Source organism: Clytia hemisphaerica, unplaced genomic scaffold (genome assembly GCF_902728285.1).
Source record: "Clytia hemisphaerica strain Z4C2 unplaced genomic scaffold, Clytia hemisphaerica genome assembly, whole genome shotgun sequence".
Taxonomy (NCBI): Eukaryota; Metazoa; Cnidaria; class Hydrozoa; order Leptothecata; family Clytiidae; genus Clytia; species Clytia hemisphaerica.
In genome coordinates this window covers 44323-57280 of record NW_027104471.1, presented here as the reverse complement: position 1 = coordinate 57280, position 12958 = coordinate 44323, and the positions used below count along the sequence as shown (strand labels likewise).

The window sequence follows — 12958 nt, the reverse complement described above, 5'->3', positions numbered from 1 at the left end:
AGCGGGACAAAAACTGGAGTATAATTTTCCACTGGGGATGATATTTCAGCGTACGGTGTTCTTGGAAATTTTAACCCATGAAGCTAGTCATGTTTAGAATATTTCCTTTTCATAAATATCATGATATTATACTTTTAAGGAGTTCAGATTTGTAAAACTAACTAAAGAAAAAAAAAGATATAATTAAAGGTTTGGGGACACATGAAGTTTTCTCGGGTCCACACCACATTTTTCTTTCTACCAATAATAGTGAAATCTCACTTTTGTCCCAGGGACAAAAAAAGAAACCATGGGACACGCACTTTTTCTTGTGTTGTTGGGATAAAACACGTTGCATTGCACCAATGTGAAAAAAAACTTCTCGTGTCCCCAAAACTTTACACTATCAAAAATAACTTTTAATGATTCTTCTGTTTGTTGCCTGCCTCATGTGAAATTGGGTCTTATTTGGCACTCCCATTTCACCTAAGTTTCATTGTATTATTGAACTGAAATAATTTGAAAATGGGGTTTACTGTACTTATTTTAACTTAAAAAGGTCTTACAGGTCTTAAACCTCAGTGGTCTCATTGTTGGTACTAATCTATGAGATATTGAAGTCTCCATATAAGACTTATGTTATACTTTTTCATTTTGCTTATTTTCCTGCCAAGGTTCCTCATCAACCTGCATCAACATCATGTCTTAACAGCCAACTTTATCTAACCAAAATTTGAACACAACAAATTTCGAGTTAATATGCTTTCATCATCAAAACCCAAATGTGAATAGTATCAACACTCCATGTTTGAATTGTAAAACTTGTAATTCATTCAATTCCTTATGATTTGAGCATACAAAAAGGGGTCTCAAATTGTTTGAAGCATAATGCGCAAACTCATCATGATCGTCTGGGTCGAAGACAACACCCGCTGTAATTTTATTTAATAAATCTCTTGGTGTTAGCATTTTTGTTGCATCTCCTTCCGATATTTTGATGGGGTTCTGTGACGGTAAATGTCCTCCTGATATATCACTTCCCAAGCCATAACACGTGTTATGAAAATATACATCACCTTCATAAGTACGAAATATTTTGATGTCTAATATTCCTTCAAATATGTGCGGTATTGTGATAGGGAGACCAGCGTTTTGAAACGTTTTATGACGTTGCTCCATCAACATTTCTATGTGGTCATCATCAGCCTGGTATACCAAATCTGCAAAGAAAAGCATAGGATGTAAAACCAGTTATTGGTTGCTCTTATAAGATTGTCAATGATTTTGAAGTAGATAATGAATAAAAGTATGCGTAAGAGTATTTCCGGTAAAAAATTTTGAGAGGACAAAAATCCGGTTAGTGTAAAACGCAGGTCACAGGTCACAGGTCGCAGGTCACAGGTCAACAAAGTGCAGACCGGAAAAAAGATCATAACATATACATAACATAACATCAATACATAACGCATTAAATTACAAAAAAGTAATACATGTTATTTAGATATTATAAAATGACAATTGAATAGAATAACAACCTAGTGACACTTACTTACAAAAATAATGACAAAATCATAAAATATGATGCCTAACAAGACAAAAGCACGAAAAATATTTACTATACAAAATTTGATGTGGATGGTGTGAATGGATAAAAAATGGCACCAAACAGAAGCTTGCAAGGTCCCTAAGAGAGTGGTTTTAGAAGGACGGAACTAATTAATTATTCAGTTATTATTTTAATATCTTAATGACAATTTTTGACAAAAATATTAACAGAATCATAAAATCTGATGCAAGAAAAGACAAAAACACAAAAAAAAATTTATAATACAGAATGTGATGTTAATAGTGTGAATGGATATAAAACAGCACCAATCAGAAGCTTGTGAGGTCCCTAAGAGAGTGGTTTTAGAAGAATGAAACTAATTAATCATTCGATTGTTATTTTTGATGACTTAATGACAATTTTTGACAAAAATATTGACAGAATCACAAAATATCATGTCTTACAAGAGAAAAACACCAAAAATATTTAGCATACCGAATGTGATGATAACAATATGGCTGGATATAAAGTTATACCAATCAGAAGCTCATGAGTTCTGTGAGAAGGTAGTTTTAGAGCGATGTGTTTTATTATATTTAACCATCATATAACATTACAAACATTACAATATGTAATATACCTGTTATACGTATAATATGGTTTCAAATATTCTCTGGTCTGCGTTATACACAGCGCAAACTGCGAAAGATCGATAAAAGCACATGGTTAAATTTTGATGTTTGAAATGGTTTTATATGGATGAAATTGCTTGAGAATTATGTTTTTGATAATTCTTTGTGTTTTCCAAACATTTTCCTCTGCAATGACATTGATTAGAGTCAACCTGTCATCACTGATCTGTGACCTGTGACCTGCGACCTGTGACCTGCGTTTTACATTAACCGACAAAAATCTTGAAAAACCCAGGCCTGAAATCAGCAAAGTGAGAAATGGTTAATGACAAAGGACAATTTCCAAAACCTGAACAAATATGTAGACGCAGGCCTAGGTTTCCTTTCTTTGAGCAGGAGGGGCTATCCAAACATTTTGGCCATTTCCAAAGCAGCAAAAGGCTTCACAAAGAATTGTGAAAGCTCTTTAATATTGTGCAGCCATAAAAATATCACAATATGATAGAAAATTACGCTAATTACCAATGATAGAAGAATGTTATACAGAATATTTACCTGCTCCAAGAAAAGCATGCGTAAGTGCAACCTGTGCATTCAACAATTCACCATATTTAATCTTATTCCTTTCATTTAAAAGAATCGGGTGTTGGTTGGATTGTTCACTTGATGAGGCTGCCCCTTCATTTGAAGTCTTTTTGGTGCTTGTACATCCCATGAAACGTTGGTGATACTTCCAATCAAGTTTTTGACATAATCTTGAACAATAACTGGTTACATTACAATTGCCACATTTCATTTCACATTTTTCATGACAATTTCCACACAGATCAAGAACATTTTGATTGAAATCAATATCCTCTTCTGATTCCATTTCAACATTGATTTTGAAGAATCTATTTTAGGGACTAATTCTAGCTGAAAAGGACATTTCCCTTTAAAAATGTATTTCCTCTTTATATACCTGTACAAAAAAAGTGGTTTCAAGTCTTGGGGCTTACAATTAACACCAGTGCAAGTCAGGGCGAAAGGGGGGTATCTGTTGTTTTTATGAGGATGGAAAGAACCAGACCCGATCAATCGAGCTCGTCGAACCAATCGAACAATCGAACTAATCAAACTCCATCGAACGATTAAAGTTCGATTAAAAAAATTAATCGAACCTAATCGAACACTCACAATTTTTGAAGCAATAGCAGTTCGATTAGTTTGGTCAGTAAAAAGTTCGATTAGTTCAATGATATTAAAAATCCTCATATCTTCCCTCGCTTGCAAAAACTTTGTCCTGGCCACGCGATTGCCATTTCGACAGTTCCCGGACTTAACAGCTTGACGTTTATTGTACCCGGATATTTGTCTATCCGGGATAAAGTCCGTAGCCCCTCTGTTGCAATTTCGTGCGCGGCCAAGTGGCGGAATACTACGCCCCAACAAACCGCCTCTGGCGCTAAAAGGATACAGGAAATGTGTGTAATCTGTTGTCTGAGGTAATTTCCCGATTTACATTCTGAAATTGGCTTTGAAAAGAAGCTAATATACGGTGGCGGAGCAGCACAAATTTGTCGAACAAAATTGGTTTATCGAACTGATCGAACCGAAAGCCATTGATTGAACTTAATCGAACACTCACAATCTTTTAAAAAATCTTAGTGTTCGATTAATTTTTTTAATCGAACTTTAAGCTTTCGATGGAGTTCGATTGTTCGATTGGTATGACAAGTTCGATTGATCGGGTCTGGAAAGAAATATTTCGTCACAAGGTCACTTTTTTTTAGGAATAGTTCCAAAAGTGTATTGAGTTTAAACATTTTGGACCTATCTAAGATTTCTTTTTTTCCTCTTCTTTCAAATAACCTGCTTGAATATTTATGCCCGTCCTTTGAAAAAAAATTTTTAAAGAACACCCCTCTCAAAATGGCCCCTTCAAATTTATATTCAAACTGGTTTTGACCCGTTGCTAGAGTACCCTCCCAGTATGGATTCCACGAAATCTTGCGCCGAAGATATTTTTCCGTGCAGCAAGCCTCACGCCAAGCAAAATTTCTTTTGTACCAACATTCAATTTTTCAATAAGGGTGCAATATGGGAAAAGAGGCGCATGCGCCAACATAATTAATAAATTGACACAAGCGCAAGCGAGCGAAAGCAAATTTAGCCAAATGGAAGCTAAAAATCGATGGATTATGGAGTCATTCACGCCGAGCTGGAATTATTACTATACGCCAACTGAAAATCAAAACAATCTTTGTAAGTACCCTTATGCCAATGCGCCAAAAACGTTTCAGTTGTACGCCGAAGAACTTCGGCGTTAGTTACACGAAATCCATACTGGTACCCTGCCCAGTTGGGTCTACATCCCTAGATTGACATACTAAGCACTAAGCACTAAGTTTCTATAAAAAACTGTATGTCAAACAGGTGTCAAATTATTAATTAGACCTCAACAGCAAGTATGAACAACTTCAAAAGAAAGATAACTCACTTGGATTACACTCACTTTTAGGTAGATATATGACCCACTGTCAGTGATATCAGGTGATGAATATGTATGACCTGATGCCTGACTGGACTTAAAAAAAAGTTTCGAAAATAGAATTTAAATCGCGGGAAAAATCACTTTCGTTTTGTTAGTACACATCATCTCACGCCTTAATCCGGGCTTCCGATGCAGTCCGACGGGCTTTGCATATTCAAACGGGCTACCTATAGGGTCACCAAATGATGTGAGTTTATTGTTGTTGTTCGAATTTTGTAATACATCCACTAGGACGATTTATTCAGATGAAAAGCGGCAGACAGATGGAAAGAAAGAAAACAGAAAGAGAAGTGGAAGAAAAATCCAAAAATTAAATCGATGGAGTGAACAGGTTCATTCATTTTGGCTTTAACAAAACTGTATACTGTTGCTATATCAAAACTCTTAGCCCATTTGTTCCATTAAATTTGTTCTATCTCACCCTTTGCTAGAAGGTTGGCAGACGATATCATCCACCAGGATGTCATCCAGTGGTGACTTCAGAGAGGCTTCTGATTGGTTCTTAGGTTTTTTATGTACTCCAGCATAAAAACAATGATACAGCCATGCATAATTAATGTATCATGCATATTTTAAAAATTAGGTATGGCTGTATCATTGTTTTTATGCTGGAGTACATAATTATTCAACATGGCTGCCATTAAGTTGAAGTTGGTTTGATATTGGGCCATTCCAGAAAATAGTCGTTACTGGGGTGCGGACGACACGGAAATTCCGAAACAAAAATAAAATTCAAAACACGGAACTTCCGAGGTCATTTCAAAACTTGGAATATAAATTCCGAGGTCATTTTGAAACACGGAACGGAACTTCCGAGGTCATTTCAAAACACGGAACGGAACTTCCGAGGTCATTTCAAAACTTGGAATATAAATTCCGAGGTCATTTTGAAACACGGAACGGAACTTCCGAGGTCATTTTAAAACACGGAATTGAAATTCCGAGGTCATTTTAAAACACGGAACGGAACTTCCGAGGTCATTTCAAAACATGGAATATAAATTCCGAGGTCATTTTGAGTTCCGAGGTCATCCGAACACAATGGTGTAAACTATTTCTCCGAAGTCGTTTTACAAGGTGAACAATTTCCGAGGTCATATTATCCGAACGATATGGCGTAAACTCTAAACATTCATTCTGGAGATCATTTTGAGCTACTACAACGAGTGAACTAATTCCGACGTCATTCGGGCTACGAAGTGAGCTAAATAGGTCACATACGAAATTTAAGCTGAACTATTTCCGAGGTCATGGAGCTATAAGGTAAAGTATTTCCGAGTTTTCGAGGTCGTAATAACTACCTCAGCGCAGTAGGTAGGATTATACCTAGCACTTACGGGAACTAATTTTCGTGGAACTTTTTTTCACGGTGAAAAGGTGAAAGGGTACCCGAATTAGTGCAAACTAATTTTTAGCAAAATGATTTAATTTTCCTAGGGGTATTTGAAATTTTTAGATAAAACTACATTTTCGAGGAACTAATTTGCGTGATACAGACGCCCAAAACGCGAAAATTAGTACGCTCGTCCCCGCTCCACTTTAATGAACTATATATTTAGGTAAAATACTTTCCCCTTCCTTTTTTCTTTAAAACATTCATTATTTTTGAGATTCAGGTCTAAAAAAATTGCCCAGTTTGCTTGATTCAATTTTCACCGGAATACCGAACATTTTTATGAAAAATACGGAACTTGGAATTTTATTTACCGTTAGGTTAGTTACCAAAATACGAGCTATAATGAAATACCTTCTTGTATCCTCGAACCCATCGCCCACTGCTGATGCTGATTTATGGGATAATGTCGCGGATAGTGACTAATTTTTCGGGGTAGTTTTTTGTCCCCGATCAAATTCTTCCTCAAATTGACTTTTTTATTTTCCTCGTCTACTGGATCTTTCCTTTCCTATAAATGATTGTCTTACAGTTTGACCGAATTTGATAAGAAATCAAGATACTTCTATATAATAATAGCCTTTACCGCAGCGTTTTTCTTTTCGCTGGCGATTTAAACTCGCACAGGACTTTTATTAGGGGGTATTATTTCATTAAAGAAGTAACAGTTTTTCTGCCTGTTTTATTCGAAATACGAACAGTCGAATTCCCCTGGTGAAAACACGTCACTGAATTAATTGAAAAATAGAGAAAAAACAGGATTACCCTACCCTAAACATAGTTGATAAGTCATCGTGTAAACTCTACGATAGAAGATAATTGGATTGGCATGCATCGGAGTTAAATGATATTTTCCCATGGGAATTCTTTTTTAATCAAATATATCATCGAGGTTATCACTAGGTATTTGAAATACCGTAATCCCCGTGTTTTTTTCTGACAATTACCGCCATCCTAAACGAATAAAGGCCATACAGCATAGAGAAACGAATATCTATTGAATGATCAATGAATTTTTACTCGAAATTGAAGACTTTTATTTATATAAAATCTGTTCCGCTTTTTTCCGTACATTCAATTCAATGCCTTGAAGGGGCTAGAAGTGAAGGTTCTATCTTTCACAGGCTTGCAAAAGTGAAACTTTAACTTTCCGGCACCTTTTGTATGACGGTCGGGTTGGATCTAACGTTTTCTTTGTTTTCAAGTCTCATATATTTTTTAAAATATAGCGGTAGAGATTTTATTTTCAATCCAGCGTTTCTATGTAAACCGCGCGAGCCGCACGGATTTGGTAGGATTTAAGTAGCTTTACTTCCTTTCCATGAGTTTCGCTTCTAGCCCTAACGCACGGGCTTTAAAATTCAATGAGGCCATATCCCGACACCGCCAAATTATACGCCCACACATTCAAAGCCGCCGTTTCAAAGCTTTATACTTGTGGCTACGATCGTAGGTTCGAGCCGGGGTGAGTAACCTAATGAAATTTTTATCTTTCGGTTTATTTTCGAATATCAAATTAGTGAGTAAAATAATAAATTATAAACATAAGTTTTCATCAATTTGAATTTCTTTATTGACTTTAGACTTTAGTTGATCTGCGTATTAAGTCTGTATGCAGTGTGCCCTCTATTGCGCGCGCAACCTCCGCAAATAAAATTTGTGACAGTTTTGTAAAACACACAAGTTCGAGCCGGGGAGAGTGATTTTAAAAAAAGTTTGGTTATTATCTATTCTTGTAGAATTTTTTATCGGCCCTGGCTTGCGAGGAGGTTGTGGTATTTAATTTCGCGAACTTTGAAAATGAGAATAAGGGGTCGAAAGCCCTTCTAATAAATTTTTCTAGAATAAATCAAGAAATCTTTCGAAACGTATATGCCATTTTTCGAGTAATTTACCCCAGTAAATTATCCCTCGAATGAGCCCATCTCAATTTTCTATTAGGAGGGGTACTACCCTTGCCGAATGTTTTCTACCTTTCCTCAAAAAAGCACAAAAGGTACCCGATGGCCGAATAATTAGTAAAGAAAGACTTTTTTACTTCGGTCTTTGTTGAAACAGAGCCAAATATCGTGATGAAAATGTACTAGATTTTTTTCAGCTCTAAAAGCTCCAATAGATTTTTTGTGTTTCAAATAAAAGATTAGCGAATCCCATTTGCATAAAGTCTTAGAAACGTTTATAAGAACAGTGGTCTGGCCTGGCTAAATATATACTCCTGGATCGCTAAACAATAGAAGAATCTCGATCAAGGAGAGAAAAAACAAACAACAAATAAAAGTTATAGACATGAAACATATTGCGAAAAGAAAAAAATGAGAGAAAAATTTTCGCTGTGGCGCCTTACCAAATAAGGACATAAAAAAGGTTAGTACGTCAATTATTTTCGTCTCAGTTTCGGAAACTTTCAAGATACAATAATATAAAAAATACACACACAGGTGCGGATGGTTTGTGAGAAAAAGCTTCATGATTAGTAGTTTAGACAGTAATTTTACATCAATTTTTATCACTTTTAATAAAATAATTACTTAGCGTGTAGAAACAAAGAAAAGTGGCGCGTAAGTCTGACATAATTAGGTAGTTTGATTTTGGTTATTAAAAAAATTTTCGTTGACTGAATTTTTATTTTTTTCAAAAAAAGGCAAGGCACTGCACTGCGCTCGGGGCATCTAGGCAACTTCAGTTTTTCGCATCCTTTCGTAAGATCACTAAGTGCCCCTCTCCCACGGGCAAAATTGTGAGGGGCATGTCCTTTAAAATTTCGGAAGCAGCTGCCGAGGCGACCTTTTTTTGCGTCGTGTTCTTGGCCTATTCCTGTCCTAGAAATTTCGATCAGTTCTTTAGATGTTTATGATGAGATTTCTTTTTCTATTAAATTCATTTTGTGTTCTTTACTTGAAAATCAACAGGCCTTTAAATACTTTGTTTCCTAGAAAAAAGAATCGGTTTCTTAAAAAAATTGAAAATATGTCGAGAAAAAAAATAAGACGTGTCTAGAAAATTTGTTTTCGAAAACTGATAAAAAATGATGTGTTCTGAGAATTTTCGAAAAAATTTCCCTTGTCCTAGACATAGATAATAGCCGGATGTGTTCTTAGCAAAAACTGATGGCCCCTAGCAAATCAGAACACATCTCTCGTGCAAAATCTCTGAAAATAATTTTCTGTAGGTACACATGGCACGAGGAACTTGGCCCTAGGAAATCAGAACACATCTCTAGTGCAAAACTTGAATTAGTTCATGAAAGAAGCGAAAATTGATTAAAACTCTGTTGTAGTATTTTCTTCAGTTTAATTATCTTCCCTAGAAAATTTTTTATTGCATAATATTTTGGCAAAGTATTTACCGCCTAGAAAAAAAGAACATATTTTCTTTATTTTCGAGATTTTGCTTCGCCGGCTGCTTCTTAAATTTCAAAGGTTTCTAGGTACATCCCTTTTTTTATATTTAACATTCTGAATGAAAAACATAAAGCACAAAGTTTTATTTACACAGCTGTGTAGATAAACTAACTAGATTTCTTCTTCCTTTCTTTCCTTTGATTTTATAAGAACAATAAAATACAAGATGGTTTTACTTTTTGCTTTTCTTAGGGGAGACCAATTTAATTTATTGTTCTACGGGCCCGACTGACCCTGTTTTTTGCCAGAAAGAAAAAAAAACAAGACGACCTAATGTCGAAAATTTCGCCTAATATTAGCACAAGGTATGCTGAAACGTTGATACGAAATAAGATGAGGCGAATTCGAAATAAGGTTTAGGTCGAACCATGAGAGTAGATTTTGACAGTCATTAGGATGACTGAGTAAGGTTGAGCAATATTAAAACTGCTAAAGCCAGTGTGACGATGTGGAACATGCGTTTTTAATAAATACTATTAATATTGAAAACGTCAATTAACTAAGTTTGCTTCTTTCTATCAAGAGTTATTGATTTGATTGTTATAAATTAGATGCTTATAAGAAAAATGAATATGCTCGTATTGTGCGCCATCCCTTGTTTACTTTGTATACCAAAAGGTATATCATCGTCTATTAAAAGTTATTGATTTGATTCCTATAAAATGGATACTTATAAAAACAGCAAGTATTCTCATATTGTGTGCCGTCCCTTCATTACTTTGCAAGAACTGATTACCGAAGGCTATATCACCGTTTATCAAAATTTATTGATTTCATTCTTATAAAGTAGATGCTTAAAAGAAAAAGAGAAATGCTCATATTGTTCAGCGTCTCTTGTTTACTTTGCAAGAACTGATTACCGAAAGGTTTATCACAGTTTATCAAAAGTTTGATTTGATTCTTATAATAAGTAGGTGCTTATAATAAATCAGATATGCCGACACCCGGGGGGGGAGTGGGTTTACCAACTGACGGTATGAGCAGCGAAAAAATCGGCTTTTAAAATCGCACCCTTACAGTGCAGAAAAAAATCGGTGAAATTCATACCCTTACAGTGCATTTTTTCAAATTTCAAACTCTTTTAGAGCAAAAGAAATCAAGATTTTCGAGCAAAAATTTGCAATTTTTCCCAGATTTGCTGAAATTTCCACCCTTACAGTGCATTTATCAAAAGTCCACCCTTACAGTGCATTCCTGATGTTTTGAAATACATACCCTTAACCGCCGCACATGGGTCAATTTGCCTGACTGCCCCCCCCCCCCCGGGGCCGACATCGTGCACAATTATTTATTTACTTGATGTTCGATCACATTAGTTTTTAGCGAGTGACTCTTTAAAATATTAGAGTGTGTTAATATCGCTATGCGGAAACTCTATGGAATGTGGAAACCACTAAAATATTCATGGTGTGATCAAATTAAATAAATAGAGCTATTGATGCGTTAAATAAACATGATCATCTGATACTTTTTCTTTCTTTTTCTCTCTGTCTTTTCACACTTGGTGCCACTTTTGTTACATGAACTTTTATTTGCTTCGAAAGTTTTGGATGTTTTTATAAAAACAACGTGTACTTTATCTTTCTAATTCGAATCCGAATGATTCTTATTATCTATGCTCTCTCTCTAATTCGAATGAAAGTTTCCGCATTACAAAATAGCATACAAATACTTGGAATGAAGGTTTCCGCATTACAGAATGGCATAAAAGCACTTAGAATGAGGGTTTCCGCATTACACAATAGCGTACGAACACGATGCAAAATAAATTATATCCTTCTGATATCAATAAATCATACCTTGTTATGTATTACATCGAAAGAGGAGAATAAAACATGGCCTTTATATTTCGTGATCAATCGAGGCTTTTATTTACTTTTCAAAATAAAAGGAAGAAAAATCTTGTGTAAACATAATTGATCTTTTACTTTGGTTTCCCTATTCCATAGAGTTTCAGCGTAGCGATATTAACAGAACCTTAAATTCGAAATTATTATTTTTATTATCCCGACCGACCGACCCATATTTGTTTTACTATCTGCCCGTAGAACAATAAATTAAATTGGTCTCGTCTTATAAAAGAAATAAAAGGAAAGTACAAGTTTTATACGTTTTTCCTGGTCCGTAGATATTGTCTTAAAAAGAGCGCGCGAAATAGTAAAGATGAGAGGCAAAAGATAAAATACGTTTTTTGTATATAAAATCCAAAGTTTTAATATTTTTTTGCACAAAAATTTCAAAGCAGCCTAATTATGATATCCTGATTATTATAAAAATAAACACGAAAATTTAAAATCCCTTCCTCGTAGGGTCCATTTTTTTGAAAATTTGAGAAAAATAGGGCAATTTTGATTAAAAATTTGCGATTTTTAGAAAATGTTGCCATTTGAATCCCGTTCAGGATGAAGATTTTAAGATAAGAAACTTTCAATGATAATGTAATGCGACTCTCAATGCTCACAAAATGCCAGCCCAAAAGTATATCCTTATGAAATTAATATATTCTTTTATCCTTAAATCAGTTGAAACTATTTCGAATCGCATTTTAACTAAGATTTCTTGCAAAATTAAGTTTTTCAAAATCAACGGATCAGCTTCTTTCTGTTCTTATAAAGTTATAAATTGATGTTTTTTGCTTCCAATGATGGTACATCAAAGAAAAGCCGCTTTGAATAGATTTATGAAAAATTTCAACGACCATTAATGTCATTACCGAGACATTTTCTCTCCATCTGTATCTTTATTACCTTCATGGTTAAAGTGATGACATGGGGTTAAGGAAGTAGATGTCCAGGGGTTAAGGAAGTAGATGTCCAGGGGGGCCAGGGATAAAATAAGATCAAAGGGATAATCAGAAGGTTTGAGATTTTTTTGCCCATAGATATCTTTCATGGTCCTGAGAAAAACCTGCAAATTTTTAAGTCTAATAACTTTCCTAATAGTTACTTAAGATATTCCAAGTTCGAATTTTTTTTTTCTCTATAGAAAACAAAAGGATCTTGATGCAAGGTCTCTGAGAGGTCTCATTTTTAGAAACTTTAAATTGTTATATCTTGTTTTTGAAAAAAAATTAGACTGAACAATTTTTCTAAGGACCATGGAAGAAACAAACCATCTGATTATCCATTTAAGTGGCTTTTTTTCCTTCAAAAATACAACGACATAGAATCCTTTTCCTTCGTTTTCCAACAAGGTCAAAAGTCAAAATCATCAGAAAATAAGGAATAAGTTCTCAACTTTTCTTCGAAAAATTCAAGGAATAAATACAAGGATTAAATTGTTTATTTTCCTTCAAAAGTACAAGGGAACAATTTGTCCATTTTCATTCAAAATACCAGGAACAAGTTATCCATTTCGCTTCAAAAATACAAGGATTGATTGTTTATTCTCTTTCAAAAATACAAGGAAACAACTCCATTTTCTTCAAAATAAAAGGATTAATTGTTTATTTTCCTTTAAGAATACAAAGGAGCA

The 12958-nt window shown here is 34.7% G+C and overlaps 1 protein-coding gene across 1 annotated transcript; it reads right to left on the bottom strand.

Moving 5' to 3' along the window:
- Window positions 1-58: 58 nt before the first annotated feature.
- On the bottom strand, window positions 59-3194 carry LOC136821198 (uncharacterized). The gene is made up of 2 exons (XM_067077433.1): window positions 2713-3194; window positions 59-1199 (listed from the first exon to the last, which is right to left on the bottom strand). The coding sequence occupies exons 1-2, from the start codon at window positions 3026-3028 to the stop codon at window positions 751-753; spliced, it is 765 nt and encodes a 254-aa protein (XP_066933534.1). The 5' UTR covers window positions 3029-3194; the 3' UTR covers window positions 59-750.
- Window positions 3195-12958: the final 9764 nt, after the last annotated feature.